Raw genomic sequence first — 23,334 nt, forward strand, 5'->3', positions numbered from 1 at the left:
CAAAATTACCAGATTAAAGAGAAATTACTGCAAGCAGCCAGAAAGAAACAATTTAAATATCATGGAACCACAGTCAGGATTACACAGGACCTTGCAGCCTCTACATTAAAAGACCATAGGGCATGGAACATGGTATTCTGTAAAGCAAAGGAGCTTGGAATGCAGCCAAGAATTAACTACCCAGCAAAAATGAGTATGATTTTTCAGGGAAGGAGATGAATATTCAATGAAATAGGGGACTTCCAAACGTTCCTGATAAAAAGACCGGAGCTCAACAAAAAATTTGATCTTCAAGTACAAGATTCAAGAGAGACATAAAAAGGTAAATGGGACAGAAAGATACAATATGTTGTTAATAAGGGCAAAATGTTTACATCCCTACAAGGGAAGATGACACTTGCAACTCTTGAGAACTGTACTGTTATTATACCATGTTAAAGAAGTATACATAAAGGGGGTGGATATAAGCTGACTTTGATGTAATGATAAAAAAAATTTAATCAAGTGGGTTAAATGGATCCAAGTAAGTGGATTAGTCTGAGCTAAGAAAATGTACTGAGAAAGGACGAGGCAGACAAGGCTAAATTACATTACAGGAAAAGACACAAAAACCTATTAGAGCAGAGGTAAAGAAGGGAGGGGGATGAGCATTGTTTGAACCTTACTCTCATCAGATTTGGCTCAAGAAGGGAATAACATAATCAGGTACAGAAATCTAACTTGCACTATAGACAGTAGGAGGCAAAAGGGGAAAAAGAAAAGGGAGGGGGGATAGAAAGGAGGGAAGAAACAATAAGAGTAAAGGGTAAGAAAAGGGAAAGAGATAATAGAAGGGAGGTGGGATCACAGGGATGCTGGTCAAAAACAAAACACTAGTGACGGGGGGAAAGGAGAAAGGAGAAAGAAAAGCATAAACGGGGAAAAAAAGGATGGAGAAAAAGACACAGATAGTAATCATAACTATAAATGTGAATGGGATGAACTCTCCCATAAAACAGAAGCGTATAGCAGATTGGATTAAAAACCATAATCCTACAATATGTTGTTTACAGGAAACACATTTGAAAAAGAGTGACACATACAGGGTAAAGGTAAAAGGCTGGAGCAAAATATATTATGCTTCAGCTGAAGTAAAAAAAAAGCAGGGGTAGCAATCCTGATCTCAGACAAAGCAAAAGCAAAAATAGATCCCATCAAAAGAGATAAGGAAGGAAACTACATCCTGCTAAAAGGCACCATAGACAATGAAGTAATATCATTACTAAACATATATGCACCAAATGGTATAGCATCCAGATTCTTAGAGGAGAAGTTCAGGGAGTTACAGGAAGAAACAGACAGCAAAACTATACTAGTGGGGGCCCTCAACCTCCCCCTCTCTGAACTAGATAAATCTAACCACAAAATAAACAAGAGAGAAGTTAAGGAGGTGAACAGAACATTAGAAAAGTTAGGTATGATAGACCTGTGGAGAAAACTGAATGGGGATAGAAAGGAATATACTTTTTTCTCGGCGGTACATGGCACATACACAAAAATTGACCATGTACTAGGGCATAAAAACCTCACAATCCAATGCAGAAAGGCAGAAATAGTAAATGCATCCTTTTCAGATCATGATGCAATAAAAATTATATGTAATAAAGGGCCATGGAAAGATAGAATAAAAAATAATTGGATACTAAATAATCTAATCCTAAAAAATGATTGGGTCAAACAACAAATCATAGAAACAATCAATAATTTCATTCAAGAGAATGACAATAATGAGACAACATACCAAAACTTATGGGATGCAGCAAAAGCAGTTCTTAGGGGAAGTTTTGTATCTCTAAATGCTAACATAAATAAAATAGAAAAAGAGGAGATCAATGAATTGGGCATACAACTAAAAAAACTAAAAAAAGAACAAATTAAAAATCCTCAATTAAACACCAAATTAGAAATATTGAAAACCAAAGGAAAAATTAAGAAAATTGAAATTAAGAAAAATATTGAACTAATAAATAAAACTAAGAGCTGGTTTTATGAAAAAACCAATAAAATAGATAAACGTTTGGTTAATCTAATTAAAAAAAAAGAAAGAAGAAAACCAAATTGCTAGTATCAAGAATGAAATGGGTGAAACTACCACCAAGGAAGAGGAAATTAAAACAACAATTAGAAATTATTTTGCCCAACTATATGCCAACAAATTTGACAATCTTAGTGAAATGGATATATATTTATAAGAATACAAATTGCCCAGATTAACAGAAGAGGAAGTAAAATACTTAAATAACCCCATCTCAGAAAAAGAAATCAAACAAGTCATTGATGAACTCCCTAGGAAAAAATCTCCAGGGCCAGATGGATTTACATGTGAATTCTATCAAACGTTTAAAGAACAATTAATTCCAATACTATATAAACTATTTGGTAAAACAGGTAAAGAAGGAATCTTACCAAATTCTTTTTACGATACAAATATGGTGCTGATACCTAAACCAGGAAGAGTCAAAACAGAGAAAGAAAATCATAGACCAATTTCTCTAATGAATGTAGATGCAAAAATATTAAACAAAATATTAGCAAATAGATTACAGCAACTTATCACACAAATAATATACCATGACTAGGTAGGATTTATACCAGGAATGCAGGGCTGGTTCAATATAAGGAAAACTATCAGCATAATCCATCGTATCAACACCAAAACTAACAGAAACCACATGATCATCTCAATAGATGCAGAAAAAGCTTTTGACAAAATACAACACCCATTCCTATTAAAAACACTAGAGAGCATAGGTATAAATGGAGTCTTCCTTAAAATAATAAATAGCATCTATCTAAAACCTTCAGCAAGTATAATATGTAATGGGGACAAGCTAGAAGCATTTCCAATAAGATCGGGGGTGAAACAAAGATGTCTTATCACCACTGTTATTCAACATCATACTGGAAACATTAGCTTTAGCAATAAGAGAAAAAAAAGACATTGAAGGCATTAGAATAGGCAAAGAAGAAACAAAACTATCACTCTTTGCAGATGACATGATGTTATACTCAGAGAATCCCAGAGAATCAAGTAAAAAAACTACTTGAAATAATAAACAACTTCAGCAAAGTTGCAGGCTATAAAATAAACCCACATAAATCATTGGCATTTCTATATATTACCAACAAAGCCCAACAGGAAGAGACAGAAAGAGAAATTCCATTTAAACTTTCTGTAGACATTATAAAATATTTAGAAGTCTATCTCCCAAAACAAACCCAGGAACTCTATGAACACAATTACAAAACACTTTTCACGCAAATAAAATCAGATCTAAATAATTGGAAAAACCTCAGTTGCTCATGGGTAGGCCCAGCTAACATAATAAAAATGTCAATTCTACCTAAGCTAATTTACTTTTTCAGTGCCATACCAATCAAACTACCAACAAATTATTTTATAGAGTTAGAAAAAATAACAAGATTCATTTGGAAGAACAAAAGGTCCAAAATATCAAGAGAACTAATGAAAAGAATTGCAGGGGAAGGTCACCTAGCAATTCCAGATCTTAAATTGTACTGTAAAGCAGCAATCATCAAAACTGCTTGGTACTGGCTAAGAAATAGAGTGGTGGATCAGTGGAATAGGTTAAATATGCAAGACACAGTAGTCAATGACTATAGTAATCTATTATGTGATAAACCCAAAGATCCCAGCTTCTGGGATAAAAACCCACTCTTTGAAAAAAACTGCTGGAAAAACTGGAAAAGAGTATGGCAGAAACTAGGCATAGACCAAAATCTCACACCATATACCAAAATAAAGTCAAAATGGGTACATGATTTATATATAAAGGCTGATACTATAAGCAAACTGAGAGAGCAAGGAATAGTTTACCTGTCAGATCTATGGAGAACAGAAGAATTCATGACCAAACAGGAGATAGAGAACATTACGAAAAGCAAAATAGGTAATTTTGATTACATTAAATTGAAAAGTTTTCGCACAAACAAAGCTGATCCAACTAAGATTAGAAGGAAGGTAGAAAATTGGGAACATTATACACAGTAACAGCAATACTGTTCAATGAAGATCTGTGAATGACTTAGCTATTTTCAGCAATACAATGATCCAAGACAATCCCAAAACACTAATGATGAAGTACACTATATGCCTCCAGAACTGATATTATTTGAATACAGACTGAAGCATGCTATTCTTCACTTTCATTCATTCTTTTTATTTTATTCGAGTCTTCTTGTACAAAACGACTAATATGGAAATGTTTTATATGATTGTACATGTAAAACCTATATCTTAGTACTTACCATCTCAGCAAGGGGAGGGGAGAGAGAAAGGAAGGGAGGGATAGAATCTGGATCAAAACTTTTTTTTAAAAAAATGTTAAAAATTGTTTTAACATGTAATGGGAGGGAATTATATATATAAAAGAAAATATATAATAAAGTTACATGTAAAAATATATACATATATACACTTTATAGAGACTCATTAAGGTGGAGTTTTGCTCTACCTTCAAATGCTTTTTTATAGTCAACACACTATAAACACAGTGGGATCTTGTGTTTCCCCCCTCCTTTAATCTATTGTGTGATGGCAAAGAAGTGGTCTACAGATGTGCTGCTTCCTTCCCAAAGTTTCAATCAAGGATGTCCTTGACACATGTGTAAATTATTCTCATAAAAATATCATAGAGATGGAAAGGTTTTTTTAATAATCATACATGGGCTCATTTGTCAGTATTTATATCTAGGAAGGTAGGTAAAAAGAATCTGGGAAGGGCTATCTTCCTTGTTATGAGTCTAACTCTACACTGCCTGAAATGAAGTGCCCAGAATTAGAAAGAATGGCACCAGATGTGGTCTGACCAGAGCAAAGTACGACAAAACAATAACCTCCTTCGTTCTGGGCATGTGGCCTGAAATCACATCAGCTTTTTTTTTTTTTTTTGGCTAGCTCATCACACAGTGACTCATATAGAGCTTGATGTCCACTAAATTTTCTAAAGCTTTTCCCTTTTTTTCAATTCTAACTATGACTTCCCCATCTTGTACCTATAAAGTTGAATTTTTTACCCACGTGCAAGATTTTACATATATTCCTATTACATTTTATTTTGACCTACTTTAGACCATCATTCTAGCCTTTCAAAATTATTATCAATCCTACTTTTGTCATTCAACATATTAAATACTGCTCCAAGAGTTGTCATCTTCAAGTTTTATGTGTATGTTCTATTTAAGTAATTGATAAAAATGCTAAAGAGAATGAATTAAAGACAACTAGAAGCTGTTTATAAGCTAAATTAGTATTTTGCTTGTGAAATAGCTCTGTGATTTCACTAGGGCAGAGCACTCCTGATGTGGAAGCTTCCTCCACTAATGAAGATTATTAACTGTTTTACAACTCATAGACTTAAAGTTTTCCCGAAATGCTGAGACCAGGTGATTAACCTGTAACCTGGTGATAACCAGTGGGTTACACTGTTACATAAGTATCAGTGTAATTACTTGAACTCTGGTCTTCCTAATTGCAAGGCCAGCCATCTAGCCCCCACACTACGCCATTTCTCAATCTAATTCAAAAAGGAAAAAAAAAAACATCTAAGGTCCATAAAATCTTTTAAACATGCTTCCATCTAAAAGCACAGACATTCACACTTTATGTTTTGGCCTTTATGCTAGATTCTCCAGGGGTGGTGAACCTGAGGCCTCGAGGCCACATGTGGCCCTCCAGGTCCTCAAGTGTGGTCTGAATCACAAATTTGTTCTGTGAAGTTTGGGTTCGGTCAAAGGGCTGCACTTGAGGACACTGAGGGCCACATGTGGCCTGGAGGTCACAGGTTCCCCACCCCTGTGCTACACACACAGCTTTACCCAGGTGACCTGCCAACACCTCAATCTTCACAACACAACTTTTCTTTCTTATGTCTAGAAAACTTCAGATTTTTTTTTTCCTGTCCTAATCTTTCTCTGTCAAGTAGGCTATCTTCTATTCCCTGGCCATGTAATCTCTCCTACCTGTTAAACATTCATTTTTTCCTGCCCCCTTCTCTGGAACACTCCATAGAACTAGCACCAGAAAGTTCCAGTTTCTCAGATGACTGGTATCCCTTTGACCGCATCCTCAGGAAGGGGAAACCCTTCAAATCTGACTAAGCAGGACCCCCATCTCTTACAAAATACCTGAGTTGCTCTGATATAGAGCTGCCATGATGCCATGATGCCAAGTTAACTGTCCTGAAGCATGGAGTGAAGAACATTATGGACTTCCCTCACCATGGCCAGATCATCAGGCCAAAAGCTCCCTGGCAACATACCTAATTGGATCCCTTCCCCTGCCTCTTCCCTAATTCCATTTTTAAGGTTCAATCACAGCTTCAGTGATTGACAGGGGCAGGGAGCTGTCCTGGTCAAGAGGCAACATTGTAAGGACCTATGAGCCTATGCCAAAATAGGATCAATGGGCTGCCCTAGTAGTTTTCCCTTGTTGCCTCTACCTCCCACTGAGGGGAGGTAAGCATCTCCAATTAAGCCATGTGACTATCCTTTTTGAGTCCTTCCTGAAATACATCAAATAAAAGGTTTCAATTGCTTTCAACATTGGCTGGCTTATCTAAATCTTCTGCAAAATTCCTTTTTGTTTCAGCAACAGACTTTGATGTCCTCCAAAGCCTACTCCTCCTGATTTCCCAATTTATGTTGAATCATCCAGACTCAGAAACTCAAGAGTACTCTTTGACTCCTCCCTCATCCTCACACCATGTCATATCTAATTAGCTGCCAAATTCTATCAATCATACTTCTGCAATATCTCTCACAACTACCCCCCTTCCCCCCCGCCCCGATTTCTATTCCCACTGTCATCACCCCAGTTTTGGTCCTCATTACCTCTCACCTGGAGTGGTATAAGAGTATTTTAACTGGTCTTCCTAATTCTAGTTTCTTTCCTTCCCAAACTATCTTTCATATTGCTGCCAAAGTAATCTTCCTAAAGCACAAGTCTGATCTTGTCATTCCCTTGCTCACGAACTTTTAGCAATCTCCTCTGCTCCCAACACAAGCCAGAGGGGAGGAGAGAGTATATGCTAAAGCACTTAAGGTCAAAGCAAAAGACTATTCCAACACATAAGGGGTGTGGAAACCAGTTCTTAAAAAAGCTAAGAAAAATTCTGAGTGCTATCAATGAACTCCTTACTTGCCCTGAAGGGGTGGGGTTGAAAAGTGGTGCCTACTGAGATCAGAACTGCAGCTGAGTAGGGGAATAGCCTCCAACAAAACCACGGCCTCTCTAAGCAGCGAAGTGACACATATAAAAGATCAGCTGTTACTTGGGCTGTGTGCATGGAGTACGTGGGAGGGTTGGGGAGAATGAACATCTCTAGTGTAGACAAGGACTGAAAATCAAAGAACAGAATAAAGGAAAAGAGAAAGCCTAGGATGGATGGGGGAGAGGATACTCAAAATGTCAAGCAAAAAAAAAGTACCTCATGTTATGGAAATAATATTTTCAAACTGTATAATTTCCTTGTAACAGAAAAAGACCCAGAATCAAAGTTCCTAATGATCTGGCCACTGAGTTGCCATGAACAGAAAAAAGAAGTTGGGCCTAGAACATTTGCCATCTGTTACCCTGTGAGGTAACATAAGTGTTCAGGAAGAAAGACCTGGTCAGAGTCCCCAGTTCCCTGGGAAACTATAAGATTCCTCAGAAACATTTGCCTTTATCAAAGTCTTGATTCCCCTGCAGTAACATGGGAAACAACAGCAACTGTATAAATGGAAAGAGCATTGGACATGGAATCAGAGGAAATGGGTTTGAATCTTGACTTGAATATTTATTGCATCTCTCACCTTGGACAAATCATTTAACCTTCCTTTACCTGTAAATGAGGGAGTTGGACTAGGTGATTGCCAAGATCCTTTTCTAGGAAGCCAAGTTCCCCCACATCACTCACCTCCCTGGATGATCAAAGGCCGATGGGACCAGTTCAGGCCTCTGATTTGAGGCTTACCTACATCTATTTCACAGGAAGCTAGGGCTGAGGCAGGTAGGGTGTACCACCTGATGCCCTCCCTCATTTGAAAGGATACTGTGGCCCCAATCTCAGAGCTATAGGCTGAGGTAAGAGGCAGCTAGTTATGCTAAACCGGGAGGCTACTTCCCACATGGATAAAACTACAACCTGAACCTAGCTGCCCCTTCTCTACCAAGCACTCTGATCCCATCTATTTTCCTCCTAAATCTTACAGTCTTCCCCTCCACCTCCAAATCTCAGTCCAGCAGTCAGGACTGCTAACAATTGGGATGCTATAGGACCATCTTGCTACTCCCCTATGCCTTATGGGGAAAAATTTGGGGTGGACACAAAGATCTTTTTTTTTAAATCAAATTAATGTAAGGTGATTAGAGGAAAAGAACCTCATATACAAAGTAAAACCTTAGGGTGACCAATCCAGAGTTGGTAATCCCAACTACAGATCATATAGTACACTCTATCAGTCCTTCACAGCCCCCAATCCACTTAACAAAATAACTCTTACTAAAGACTTTACAATCAAGAAATACTGAAAGTATTAACATATTTTCACCACCCAGCCTAGACCATGTAACTTCCAAGTTATGGGAATTGTTTTTGGCCTATGATATTCGTTCTAAAACTTTTAGAGTTTGATGATCAAATTCCATGAACCCAAATTTCAAGGCGGTATAATTGTAATAGTAGTACATGTCTTACTAATTAAGAAAATAAACAATGCTAAAAACTACTATGAATTCAGTAATACTTTTAAATGACTTTGTATTTTACTAATCATATCACCATCTACATACATTTGAAAAATACTAATATATACAAACACAAAATATTAATTATTCTGGCTACAAAAATGTGATCTTATCAACAGACTTGCACGTGAATTTATGGACTGCTTGCTAAAGTTCTGTGTCCCCCCTGAAGTCAGCAGCCCCAAAAATGGAAAGCACTGGCCTCAGGAATTACCTTGCTAGGCAAAGCTGAGCCTCTCTCCTACCTCCAGGGCCTGGTTGAATAAATACTAAGAGCCCTCCAATATGTGGGAAAACTGGAACACTAATGCATTGCTGGTGGAGTTGTGAAATGATCCAACCATTTTGGAGGGCAATTTGGAACTATGCCCAAAGGGCTATAAAACTGTGCATACCCTTTGACCCAGCAATAGCACTTCTAGGGCTGTATCCCAAAGAACTGATGCTAAGTGAAGTGAGCAAAACCAGGAGAACATTGTATACGTAGCAACAGTAACATTGTGCGATGACCAACTTTGATAGACTTAGCTCTTCTTAGCAATGCAAGGATCAAAGACAATTAAATAACCATGGAATCTGAATGCAGATCAAATTATACGATTTTCTCTTTTTTTGATGTTTCTTCTTTCTCCCGATTCTTCCCTTTGGCTCTAATTCTTCTTTACAATATGACTAATGTGGAAATGTGTTTAATATGACTGTACACGTAAAGCCAGTATCAGATTGTACACCATCTTGGGGAGAGTGGAGGAGAAAGAGGGGTGGAAAAATCAAAATTCAAAATCTTATAGAAGTGAATGTTGAAAACTAAAAATAAATAAATGAATGAATGAATGAATGAATGAATAAGAGCCCTCCAATACCAATGGATTGGTGATCTCATCAATATGGGTATTCCCTTTAATAATGTAGATCCCAACCCATTCATACCTACCCATCTCGCTTAACTCTTGTTCCTGTTCGACTATAAATTTACCATGTTGGCAAGTTCTCTTGACATAATAAGGATACCAATGAAGCACACAGACTACTTATTGTTATCCTTTCCTCTCTTTACATTTTGGCTTATTCTCTTTTTCAATTATACCTTTCTTTGATGACACTCTTTACCTCACTTCCTCTACTTAATTAGATATTTGTAATGTAATACAACCTGCTCACAACTACTGTGTACCTCTCCTCTGCATCACTGGGTAATATTCTACCTTAGTTCTTTCAGAAGGAGGTCCTATACATAGTAAGGTCTTCTAGATGGCTACTGTTTACAAATGACATTGTACTGGTTACATCAAGAGCCAGAATATGGAAGAACCGCCTAAATGCCATCCATACCCACTTAAAAGGATTCAGCCTGGCTATCTAGACAAGAAAAACCAGGTAGATGAAGAATTCCCATTATCCAGGCTAGGCTAGCCATTTGGATGGGAAACCTGTACAGTTTATCTATCAATACAGACAATCTTGGACTAACACAGCAAATGTGCAATAAGTTGGGCCCAGAATTACACAAGATTACAGGAGGCTGATTGAGAGTTGAAAAGTTCTTTAAACTTCCAAGATTTCCCCTAAAACAAAGGTCTATCTTTTTTTAATTACCAATAGTCTTCGGGTGATGTTTTACAGCTGCTATTCAAGGAACACAACAGATAAAAGCTTTAGGGATGCACAGTGGATAGGGCACCGGCCCTCAAGTTAGGAGGACCTGAATTCAAATCCGGTATCAAACCAAACACTTGCCACTTAGTAGCTGTGTGACCCTGGGCAAGTTACTTAACCCCAATTGCCTAAAAAAAATTAAAAAAAAAAAAAAGCTTTAGGGATTCAAAAAAGTAATACAAATAGCATATACCCACAAAAATGTTAATTTTTTGAATTATAAGACTTCATACATATTGTTACAAAATTAATCTGAGCAAAAATAGAGACAAAACATGTATGAAGTATTATGTGCCAAGATGCCTTAGGGATACAAATACAAATAAGTAAGACAGTTCCTGCCCTCAAGGAGTTTAAATCTAATGGGGGCAGATGACATATAAAGGCAAGTTAGGGGAGGGGCAAGGCCTGGTTCAAGAAGTGGCATGGAGAACTAGGCTGTGGCAAGTTAAGGCAAAAACTGTCCTATCAGGGTAATATAGATATAAACTATATGAAAATCCATAAAGGACTAAGAAGATGTTTTTCTTGGAATTCCCTATTCAGATAAAATGTGAACTCCTTGAGGGCAGGTACTTTTTCATTCTTGTCTTTGTATTCCCAGTGCCTAGCACAGAATTCCATACATAGCAGGAAATCATATAAACACAGCTTAGTTAGGAATAAGTTTTACCTTGAATCAGGAAAATTGGTAAGAACATAAGAACATACGACTTTAAAATGTGCATCAGTTTTACATATTGAACATTTATGGATGACCCACTATGTTTAAGGCATTGTGTTATATCTACACTTTTAAGCAAGTTATTAGCATTTTAAAATTGGGCAACTTTTAGAAAGGATTTGTTAGCATACAGTTAAATACAATAAGCTTGAGAAAACACAGCCTGAAACATAAGTTATCTAGGTCAGAGACAGCCTAGGAAACAGTAAGCCAGGAAAAATCTAAAGTGATAATAAATAGTAAATTAGATAAGAATGTGTAACATAAGGACATTTCTATTTTGGGCTCTTTACAAAGAGGTCTCAGATTCTCAGAAGAGAGACATGATAGTCCTCAATTCTGCAGTGAAGGTGCACCTGGAATACACATATTCTTGGATATGAACAAACAATATGAGAATAAATCATATTGGAATCATATTATAAGAACAAGGGTCATTTTTCTCCAGATAGGTTAAAACCTCCTATTCAGATACTGAGTTCTAGGAGACATATGTTAGTGTTTCCAATTTATTCAGATTAAGCAACTTGTCCAAAGTTTCAAAAAGAATATAAATTCCAGGGTGCCATCAATCCTAAAACAAAACTCCAGTTTTCTATGTTTTATTATACCTCAGCTTACACTACTTGACTCATTTGAGTTTTGTACTTTATTGCAGATTTTACTTCCAAGAAAGTATTCAAAGAACTTAGTTGTTCAGTCATGTCCAAATCTTTGTGATTCCATGGACAATGGCACTCTAGGAATCAATAAGCAACTAGGTGGGTGTATGAAGTGGATGCCTAAGTCTAGAGGTGCCATTTACAGAAATAAGTTAAGAAAAAAGGAATGTTTGTGAGGTTGTTAGTTGGAAAAGGTATAATCATCATTATATGAACATATAAAAACTGGAAAATGCCTCCTCCCCCAAACAGAATTGTAGAATTGTCCAAAAATGCAAAGTTATTCTACTTTTACAAAGAAAGTTCATCAAATTCCCATGATGTTGGGCCACTGAGAAGAACTCTCAGTAATGAAAAGTCATTGCTTCAACTAAATATGTACAAAGAGGTCAGCTTACCTCCAGCCTACCTGGTACATGCCTGATTAACAGGTTCCCTAGGGCAGTTCAACCCTGCCAGCAGAGCACTGGTCTCAATAAAATTTCCATTTAAATAAAGCCTTCTTTCTTGTAAGGTATTTTATAGTGATTATTGTTCTTTTTTAAAAAATAATTTTCCCTGGGGCAGCTAGGTGGTGCAGTGGATAGAGCACCAGCCCTGGAGTCGGGACGACCTGAGTTCAAATCCAGTCTCAGACCAGATATATTGACACTTACTAGCTATGTGACCCTGGGCAAGTCATTTAACGTCAACTGCCTCGCAAAAAAAAAAAAAAATTTAAAAATAATACTTTTTCCCACTTAAGTATCAGTGCATCTAGGATGAACACCTAGAAGCTGCAAAACACAGATAAAGTTCATATTTCAATTTGCAAAGAACTGTTATATTTATGTTATATAACAGATTCCATTCTATGGTATAGTATTCTAGCATACCTAATGATTCTATATCTTGGAATAACTTCAAGTTCTTAAATTTTGCATAAATACATTATGTCTAGAGTTTGAATATCAACTAGCAATGATATTGGCCAGTAAATGTTTGTTTCTACTATACTTACTAACTAAATAATAGTCATGGACTCAAGAACTTAACATTTAATGGGTAATGATTGTTAAGAGAAATTCACTATGAAATTAATCTACATTTTCATAAACAAGATTAGCCAGGCAATATCATTAGCCAAGTAGAAAACTGACAATTTTAAATTCAAACTTTGCCAGAAATATGCATATCTATATATTATAGATGCATACATATTCATAGATTATATACTATTTATTGCTCTTTACAAAAATAGAATTATCACCCACAAAAATTTAAGTTATTTTCAAGTATGTCTTTCTTTAAATTAAAAAAAAGGAGAAAATTGTTTTGTTCTTTCACTTCTCCAGTGACATAAATATACCTAACACATAAGATCATGTGATCATTGAGATAGAAGGGACCTTAGAGGTGATCTGCTCCATCCCACCCATTTTACAGATGAGGAAGCTGAAGGCTAGAGAGATGAAGCCTAAGGTCACACAGGGAATAAATAGCTGAGCTTGGGATTGGAAACCAAGTCTTTTGATTTCAAATCCTGGAACCCTTTCTATTCCAACATTCTCTGCCTCCCATTATTCAATCAGTCAAACAGTGAACATTTATTTTTTTCTTTCCTTTTTTTTGGGGTAGGGGGCAATCACGGTTAATTACTCAGGGTCACACAGCTAAAGTGTTTTTCCCCCTTGTCTTTTTTTTAAATGAACATTTATTAAGCTTCTACTACATGCCAAGCACTCCGTTAAGCACAGGAGATACAAACATGGGAACAACTGCATGCAAACAAGTTATATAAAGGATAAACTAGAGATAATCAATGGAGAAAAGTGCTAGAATTAAAAGAGACTAAAGGAGAAGCCATTCTGAAGAAGAAGGGAGTTTCGATAAGCCTTAACGGAAGCTAGGGAAACTGAGAGGCAGAGACAAGAAGACAGAGTATTCCAGCTATGAAAAGAGCCCATGAAAATGCTCAGAGACAGCCAAGAATTTCTTGTGTAAGGAACAACAAGGAAGCCAGTATCACTGGATCACAGAATATATGGGGGGCTGAAGACTAGAAGAGGGGAGAGCCTATGAAGGGCTTTGAATGCCAGATGATTTCATATTTTATCTTGGTGGTGCTGAGAGCCAGTAAAATTTATTAAATGGGGGGTGGAGGGGATGGGGGTAGGGCAGCGAAGCGGTCAGACCTAGTCTCTAAGAAAATCAGTTTGACATCTGAGTGGAAAATGAACTGGAAGGGAGAAAGAATTGAGTCAGGGAGCTCAATCAACAGGCTACTGCAATAATCCAGGTCTGAAGTGATATACTAAGATGGTAGCAGTGTGAGAGGAGAAAAGGGGCATATATGAGTAATGTTATAAAGATAAAATCGATACACCTCAGCAACAGACTACATGTGGAGGGTAAGAGAGTGTGAAGTTGCAGATGACAACTAGTTTGCAAGCCTCAGTGATTTTAAGAACGGGGATTCCTTCAACAATAATAGCCTTAATCACCAAATGGGTGTTGCCTGGGTCAAACTAAGACCTGTTAAAGATCTTAGCTTAAAAAGGCCAAGGTCTTCCACTGCATCCAGGGCCATCTCCAATCATCCTGATCTATATCTCGACACTGGACCCAGATGGCTGAGAAGGAGAAAGTGAGGCTGGTGAACTTGCACAGCTCTCTTTCACTCAAATCTAATTCACTTGCAAGTCATGACATCACTTCTTTGATGTCATGGTCCTCTTCGAGAACAAAGAACAAACAACAACAGGAAGTTGAGAAGAAGAGAAAGTTTGGGAAGAAAGATAATGAGTATAATTCTGAACATGTTGAGTTTAAGATGTCTGTGGAATGTCCAATTCAATATATCTAATAGTCAGTTGGAGGTATCAGACTGGAGGTCAGCAGAGGTTACAGCTGGATAAGCAGATCTGATAATCACTGCATGGTACAATAGGGGAGTGGCTCGCCCCCTCAATTTGGAAAAACTGTGTAGAATTTTTTGGCCTTCCCCTCATACCAGAGAAGAAGTCTGAATTATTATGGTATTACAAGATAAAATATGTTTATGTTATACAATGCTATACATATATTTTATGCATTTCTGAGTTTCTAAACTTTTTCTGCGTCATCTATTGCCCTTTGCATATTATCTGTGGCTTCTGCAAAACTCCCCAAAAATTCTCATTTAATTTCTAATGCCTATCCATAACATACTGAAACAGTTGTAAAGTAGAAGACATAACTGTAATTGAATCCATGGGAGCTGATGAGACTATCATGCAAAATGACATGAAGAGAGAAGAGAAGAGAATCCAGTGCAAAGCCTTGGGGAATACTCACATTTAGTGGGAGTGCCTTGAATGAAGATCCAGCAAAAAGGACTTGAGAAAGAGTGGTCAGAAAGGCAGAAGGAGAAATAGAACAGAGCAGTGTCACAAAAACCCAGAGAGAAGAGGCTATCAAGGAGAAGAAGGTGAGTGATAGTATCAAAGGCTGTTGGAAATTCAAGAGGAATGGGAACTGAGAAAAGGCCACTAGATCTGGGAACTAAGACACAGTAACTTCGGAGAGTATAGTTTCAATTGAATGATAAAGCTGGAAACCAGATTGTAAAGAGTTAGAAGAGAATGAGAGGAAAGAAGGGGAGATACCTATTGCAGAAGGCCTTCTCAAGTAGTTTAGCCTCAAAAGGTAGGTGAAATATGGTTTATAATTAAAGGGGATGGATGGATCAAGTGAGGGTTCTTTTGAAGATGGAGGAGACATCAGCATGTTTGTAGGCATTAGGGAAGCAGCCAGTAGACAAGAAGTGATTGAAGAAAAGTGAAAGAGTTAGAATAACAGATGGGGCAATCTGCTGGAGAAGACAGTTTGGAATGGTATCACTTGCACATGCAGAAGGGTTAGCCCTGGAAAGAAGGGCCACTTCACTATATGAGACAGAGTTCGTGAAGAGATAGTGCCAGAAGTCATCTGGGAGATGAAATATGAAGAGGAGGAAAAAAAGAGGAAGTTCTCAGTGAATAGTCTTAATTTTTTATTTCAGTGAAATCTGAGGCAAACTTCTCAGCTAAGAGGTTTGGGGGTAGGACAGCCATCAAATGTTTAGGAAGGGATGAAAAGATTTGGAGAAGCTATTAAGTGTGATACTGAGTCAGGAAGGTGTACAAAGACTGTCTTGCGGCAGTGACACCCTAGTTGAGCTAACATTATATAAATGTCTAATGGACCCAGTCAGCATGGTTTTATGACTTTCTCCAACTTTGTTCAGCAGCATATGAGGAGAGGCAAAGGCAAGAGATGGTGGGAGTAATCCAAAGCTGAGGCTTGGCAGAGTAAGACTGGAATTAAGATAAAAAGAGCAAAAGATTCAAGAGTGTAGGACCGTGGAGAGTTATTTGGTTAAGGGGTTAAGATGGCGAAGGGAAGAGAGTGTTGCTAGGACAGGAATGTTATCCTAGAAAAGAAGTAAGGGGTCAAGCTACTGGAGGCTACGATGAAGATAAAGAACAAGGTTCTTCAGATAAGGAAATTTCAGATTTTATAAACATGGAAGGTTAGCATTTGCAGATAACAACAAGATGAACAGCATGGCCATCTCTGCCTATAACTGAGGCAAGGTGAAGGAGTAGGTCATGGAAAATGAGTAAGCCTAGGAACTGGGAAATAAGGGTGTTTGAGAGAATATCAATATGCATGTTGAAGTCCCCTAGTTGTGGGCAACATGATAAGCACCAGAGATATTTTTTCAAAAAGATTCCTTGTCACTCAAAAGGGCTTACAATCTAGTTGAGAAGGTAGGACATATCTTTTTTTTTTTCTAATCACAGCATTACACACGCTGTGTCAACTGAGGGTACAGTTGGCCGAGGTCTTTGTTCTTGTTGATAAAATGAGAGGACTGAATTAAGATAACCTCTAAGGTCCCTTTCATGGTTTAACTCTTCAGAATTCTAGATGAGAATGATAATCAAGGGCTAAACTGATAAGAGAACATTCCATGGAGGACACAGAGATTTAAGCTGGGCATTGGTGATAATTCTTGGATTTCATAAGGTTTCTCTGAATACACTGATTCAGGATAATCACAGAAGTAGTCAAAACGCTAGTTAATGAACCAGCATTAGAATACCCATCATCTTGCTCCAGTGCATATGGCCAAAATATGATGAGCTATATTGGGTCCTACAGCCTGTTAAGTGTGATCCATTCTCAAGTATCATATTATTGTATAATACCTATGTAAGAGAAGTAGGTCGTACTGAATTAAGGGACCCTAAAGTCTAGCCTAAAGTTCAATTCATTTATATTGAGTATCTATTATGTGTAAGACACTGTGTTAGACACTATGCAAAATACAAAAATATTAAGTCTACAAATCAATAAATAAACATTTATTAAGCACCCACTATAGACCAGGTACTGTGCTAGGTATTAAGGGTACAAAGACAAAAAAATAAATAGACACTGCCTACAGGGAGAAGACTACACAAACATAAATAAGTATGCACGAAATATAAACAAAACAAGTATAAAGTAAATGTGGGCAGGGAGGAAATTAAGAGTGGGAGAGCAGCTAGCATCAAGAAAGGCCTCCAACAGAAGGTAAAACTTGATCAGAGTTTTGAAGGAAAAATGGAAATCTAAGAGGCAAAAGTGAGTTGAGAGTACATTCCAAGTATTGAGGACAGTCATGGAAAAGAGGCAGAGATGAGATGGAGCGTCATGTTTGAGGAGCAGCAAGAAGGTCAGTTTGGCTGGACTGTAGAATGTGAGAAAGAGAATAACTGAGTAAGTCTGGAAAAGGTAGGTTTGGGAGGTAATTAAAAGCCACCGGAGATTACTGAGTAGAGAGCTAAATATGATAAGACCTGCATTTTAAGAAAATCAGTTTGGCAGCTGTGTGGATAATAGATTAGAGACAGGAAAGACCTGAGGCAAAGACACCAATTAGAAGAGACTAGTGTCTGAACTAAATGGATGGCTGTGTGAGTAAGGTCAAGGGGGTAGAAGTAAGAGATTCTATACAGGTAAAACCAGGAGATGTGGTAAGTAAATGCACAGATTAAGATAGAAAGATTAAGCATAATGCTATGGTTAGAAACCTGAGAGAATCAGACAGAAATGCTAATACCCTTGACAGAAACAGAAAAATTTGGAAAAGAGGCAGATTTGGAGAGAAAGATAATGAATCCAACTTCTGACATATTGAGTTTGTGAGGTCTATGGGACATGAAGTTTGAAATATCCAGTAGGCAGGTGGAGATGTTACTGAAATTCAACAGGGACTAGAGTTGAATATAATTCTAAGAATCATCAGAATGGAGGTTAATTAAACTCATGCAAAAAAGATGAAATGAGAGAGTAAAGAGAAGAGGATTCAGAACAGAACAACAATTTAGGGAGCAAGATATGAATGATGAACCAGCAGAGGAAGACTAAGAAAGAAGCATGTGCCAGAAAGGAGGCAAGAAACAGCAGTGTCATAAAAACTCAGAGAACGTCCAAGAGGAGAGGGCGATTAAAAGTGTTGAAAACTACAATGATGTTGAGATAGATAAGGCTTGAGAAAAGACCATCACATTAGGCAAGTAAGAGACCAAAGATAACTTTGCAGAGAGAGCAGTTTCACTTGAACAACGAGGTCAGAAGCCAGACTGCAAAGGGCTGAGAGTAGAGGAAGAAGTAACATGTGTTGACAGCTTTTTCTAGTTTCTGCTCTCGAGGAGGTTGCTAACGAGTAGAGAGGTTAATAACAATAAAGAAAATAATAGTGGACATTCCGTATAGTACTTTAAAATTTGGGCGCTCGGCGCACGGCGGTTGCCCAGATGATGTGTGTTTCTGGCCTGGAGACTGAATTAGAACATGGAAGGACAGTACAGGTTTCTACCATGCTTAGTTTCATTGATGTGTCTGCACCAGCAGAAGCAGGTTACAAGGCTCAGCCACCACTGATGCCAAGCTGCCCTCCAATTTCTTCTTTCCATTTGTGTGACAATGTCTACAACTAGGGAATCCACTGCTGAAATATATGTGAAACTATTTCGAAAGCATACATTTGGCAAAATTAAACTTTATACAAACTCAAAAAAAAAAGTTTGCAAAGCACTATACATCCAATATCTCAAATGTACAGAAATACTGTGAAGGGCAGAACATGATGAGTGCCATAAGATATGAGAGATATAATGCACTAAAAAACATAATTAGCATATCCTAAACAATAAGGAACTAAAAAACTTGTCCTTGAATATACTGACACAATCATTCGCTTCCCCTTTAAAATCTAGAAGAGTGGTACTATTCTCCTTATGGGCAGGTGAGAACTACAAGGATTTTAATGTCAGAAATTCTTAATAGAAAGGTACTAAGAGTGAACTCAGAGGCAGCTAGGTGGCGCCAGGGCCTGGAGTCAGGAAAATTTGGGTTCAAATGCAGCCTCACACTTACTAGTTATGTGACCCTGGGCAAGTCACTTAACTTTGTTTGTCTCAGTTTCCTCATCTGTAAAATGAGCTAGAGAAGGAAATGGCAAACTATTCCATCATCTCTGCCAAGAAAACCCCAAATGGGATCAGGAAGAGTTAGACACTAAAACAACTCATCATCAACAAAAGTGTGCTCAACTTTGTTCACAGATCGCTTATTCGACTCTTCCCCTCTAAAAGGCTTCCTGCCTCTTAATTTGAGGAAATTCAAACAGGTTATACCACTTACAGAGATTCTTCTCTAGTGATAAACCCTTAATTTGGTACAGCATGGTATTAACACATGAAAAAGCAACAATTGTTTTGAAAGCATATATAAAATTATATATTGGTGTTTCTGAAAATCAAGCCCAACCTGTCGAACAGTAGTAAATAAAAAGCAACTAACAATAAACTAACGATAGTTATTTTAAAGAAAAAAGAAAAGTTGAATAATGAAAACATTTATGAAATGAAATGCTATACCACAAAACAGGTAATTCTAAAAATGCCTTGTTACAAGAATTTATGTGCTTATATATGTTATATTTTTCAAATAACAATACTGGTATATAAATCTGAAAAAAATCACAGATTTCCAACTATTATATTTTAAAATCGTTAATGACAATCAAACAACAGAGGCTCATCACCAAAGGATTGTCCAGGACATGAACTATTTTAGTCTTAAGAACTCATTAAAGTTATTATGAATCATAAACTTATGAAGGTGTAAAGGATAAGTAAAAACAAAATAGCAGAATAATACTTAGTCTGACTAACCCTTGGTCAACCCCTTGGCCAGAGTAATTCAAACTATAAATTTAAAACTTCTTTTCATTTGGGAAAACTTCCTAATAGGTACATCTAGGTCCTAGGGAGTATGATTAATTCAGTTAAAACACTATCAAAATCCCAGATTTTACAAACAATACCATACAATAAATACCCCATTAACAAAAAATGAAAAGAGGCCTAGTAATATCTTCACCTTGAATAATGCCAGATTCAAAAGTGAATAAGTAAATAAGACACCAAGAAGCCTATATATAATCTACATGGGTTCTTTCCGCCTACAAAGTTCCCAGATTATGTCAGTGTTAGCCAGAAAGCTTAATGTCCATATTACAATATAAATACCCAGTAAGAATTTATATTTGTATCTCTGAGACCTACATGCCCATTTCCCTCACTCCAGTCTCTATTAGCTGCCATATGCCTTATTACATTATATAGCAACCTAGCCCAAACCAAAACGAATGATCCCATTTATCCACATTCCCCTTATCTCCCTCTCCTTGCAATGAAAGCACGCAAGTGCTTTCATACATATAATCTAAGTAAATGATTGAGCCAACGAGTCAAATTAAAGCTAAGATTGCGCATATGATTGAATCTCCTTAAAAATAAACAGACGTTGGGCTATCAGAATGAACGTAAGATTGGATCTATGATTATGTAAGTATGTGAGCCTGGGCATAACAGTGCACATGAATGAGGCCATGCACAACAGTGAACAAATGAATGAGCCTGTGAATGTGCATGAGTACATGACTGATTCTATAAATATGTGAGTGAGCAGGTATCCTCTGCGAGTGTTAAAGCGGACAGGTGACTATGTCACAAATCCATGCTGAGTGCCATGCAGGGTGAACCTGAATGAACTTAGGGCAGCTACATGGCACAGTGGATAGAGTGCCGAGTCAGAAAATTGTTGCTCTTCCAACAATTTTTTCGTGTCCAACTCCTCATGATTCCATTTAGGATTTTTTTTTTAGGTGAGGCAATTGGGGTTAAGTGACTTGCCCAGGATCACACAGCTAGTAAATGCTTTTAGGATTTTCTTAGCAAAGATACCGGAGTGGTCTGCCATTTCCTTCTCCAGCTCATTTTACAGATGAGAGGCAAACGGTTAAAATATCTTACCCAGTCACAAAGCTAATAAGCATCTGAGGTCAGATTTGAACTCAAGAAGATGAGTCTTCCTGACTCTGGCACCAGCACTATACACTATAATGTATATAGCTTCATCTTTCTTCAGTCAGAAAGACCTGAGTTCAAATTCCACCTCAAACACACAGAAGCTGTGTGACCCTGGGCAAGTCAATTAACTTGTTTGCCTCAGTTTCTTCACCTATAAAATGGGGATAATAACACCTGCCTCCAAGGGTTGTAGTAAGGATCAAATGTGATGACTGTAAAGCACTTATCACAATGCCTCAAATAGTTAGTGTTATATAAATGTTAGCTGACGTTGTTATTATTATGATTGTGATCCTATGATGGCACCTTTGAGGGTGACAGCTGATCAATACTGGAGCTTGCCAAAGTATAAAAATTAAATCTATGACAGAGCCTGTAGTGTGGCCTTGAGTCCATGACTGAGCCTATTAATGACAAGCCTCTGAATATAAGGATGATTGAGTCTTTGAGCACAATAATGACTAAGCACGGGTATAAAGGTGACTGAGCTTCCCTGGACAAGAAAATGACTGAGGGTGAGACTGGTGGGAGCTTCCCAGGAGAGCATATAAGAAAAACTGAGTATACACTCAGTCATAGGTAAGGGTCACTGAGCCTCCCTGAGCAGTATTATAACTGAATGTGAGGATGACTCAGCCTCCCTGGGTGTGTAAGGATGACTGAGCCTCCCACGACGTGTAAGGATGACCGAGCCTCCCCGGGCGTGTAAGGATGACTGACCCTCCCCCGGTGTGTGGGTGTGTAAGGATGACTGAGCCTCCCCCAGAGTGTAAGGATGACCGAGCCCCCCAGAGTGTAAGGATGACCGACCCTCCCACGACGTGTAAGGATGACCGAGTCTCCCACGACGTGTAAGGATGACTGAGCCTCCCCCGGTGGGTAAGGATGACTGAGCCTCCCCGAGAGGAGGATGACCGAGCCTCCCCAGGGTGAGGACGACGGAGGCCGGCGAGGGGGAGCGGCTGAGAGAGAACGCGCCTGCCCCGGGAGGGTGCGGGGGACACTCGGGTACCTTGTTGAGGTGGGGGTTCCGCGTCAAGTCGTAGCCCCGCTTCTGGGTGTAGAGGGTGTGCACCGAGGCTTCCATGGCTGCGGGCCGAGGGCGGGAGGCTCGTGCGGCAGCGGCGTCGGGAGACTTCGCGGGCGCGGGGGGGGGGCCCCGGGGGGGCGCCGGGGGGGCGGGGCGGGCGGCGGGGGCGGGGGCGTGGGGGGGCGCGGCGGCTGCCTGGGCCGTTGCTGCTGCGGTGGCTGCTGCGGTGGCTGCACTGTGGCGACTGCTGGGGTTCTGGGGGTGGGAGTCGCCGCCGCGACCGCTGCGGGGAGGGCCCCGCGGAGGAGGGGGCGGGGACGGGGGGATGGGGTGGCTGCGCCGGGAGGAGCCCCCGCCGGGCCGGGCCGGAGCCGGTGTCCGCAGCGACGAGGAAGCGCTGAGTCACGGCCGGCAGGAGGTCGGCTTTGGGAGGAGGAGGGAGAGGCCAGGGGCGCTGGCCACGGGCCTGGGAGCGAGCGGAGCATCCCGGCGAGACCATCCCTCGCAGCCCCCTCCCCCATCCGACCCACGTGTGGCTCCCCCTCCCCAGCTCAGCCCTGAGCCCGCTGCCCACCACGTGTGGCCCCCGTGCGGCCCCCGTGCTCCAGAGGCCGAGCTGCCGCAGCCCCCACCGCCACCAGAGAAACAAACGCCATCCACAGGGCTTATCTCCTGTGGTCACATATTCGTTATGTTTTCTTTTACTGTATTAAAGGACATCATTTTAAACAGGGTCGCCTGCGGGTCCCTCCCTATTATGGGGTCACCCGAAGGAAGAACTATGGAGTCTGAATGCAGATCGAAGCATGCTATTTTCTTTTGTGGTGGTGTTTGTTTTTTCTTTCTCGTGGTTTTTCCCTTTTGTTCTGATTCTTCTTTCACAAACATGACTAATGTGGAAATATGTTTAATATGATTGTACGTCTATAGCCTATATCAGATTGCATGCCATCTTGGGGGGGGAGGGGAGATGAGGGGGGAAAACTAGAACTCAAAATCTTATAAAAGTGAAAACTAAAAATTAAAAAAAAGCAAAAAAAAAAAAA

General features: G+C 39.0%; 1 protein-coding gene across 1 annotated transcript in view; it reads right to left on the reverse strand.

Annotated features, from left to right (window-relative positions):
- ME1 (malic enzyme 1) overlaps window positions 1–22,395 on the reverse strand; it is a 264,699-nt gene extending 242,304 nt beyond the window's left edge. Inside the window, exon 1 of the mRNA XM_027856507.1 lies at window positions 22,271–22,395. Within this exon, the coding sequence (XP_027712308.1) occupies window positions 22,271–22,345 (75 nt within the window). The 5' untranslated portion in view covers window positions 22,346–22,395. The remainder of the gene's footprint in view (window positions 1–22,270) is intronic.
- Window positions 22,396–23,334: the final 939 nt, after the last annotated feature.

The sequence above is a fragment of the Vombatus ursinus genome, unplaced genomic scaffold (assembly GCF_900497805.2).
Source record: "Vombatus ursinus unplaced genomic scaffold, bare-nosed wombat genome assembly UNPS02000582.1, whole genome shotgun sequence".
Taxonomy (NCBI): domain Eukaryota; kingdom Metazoa; phylum Chordata; class Mammalia; order Diprotodontia; family Vombatidae; genus Vombatus; species Vombatus ursinus.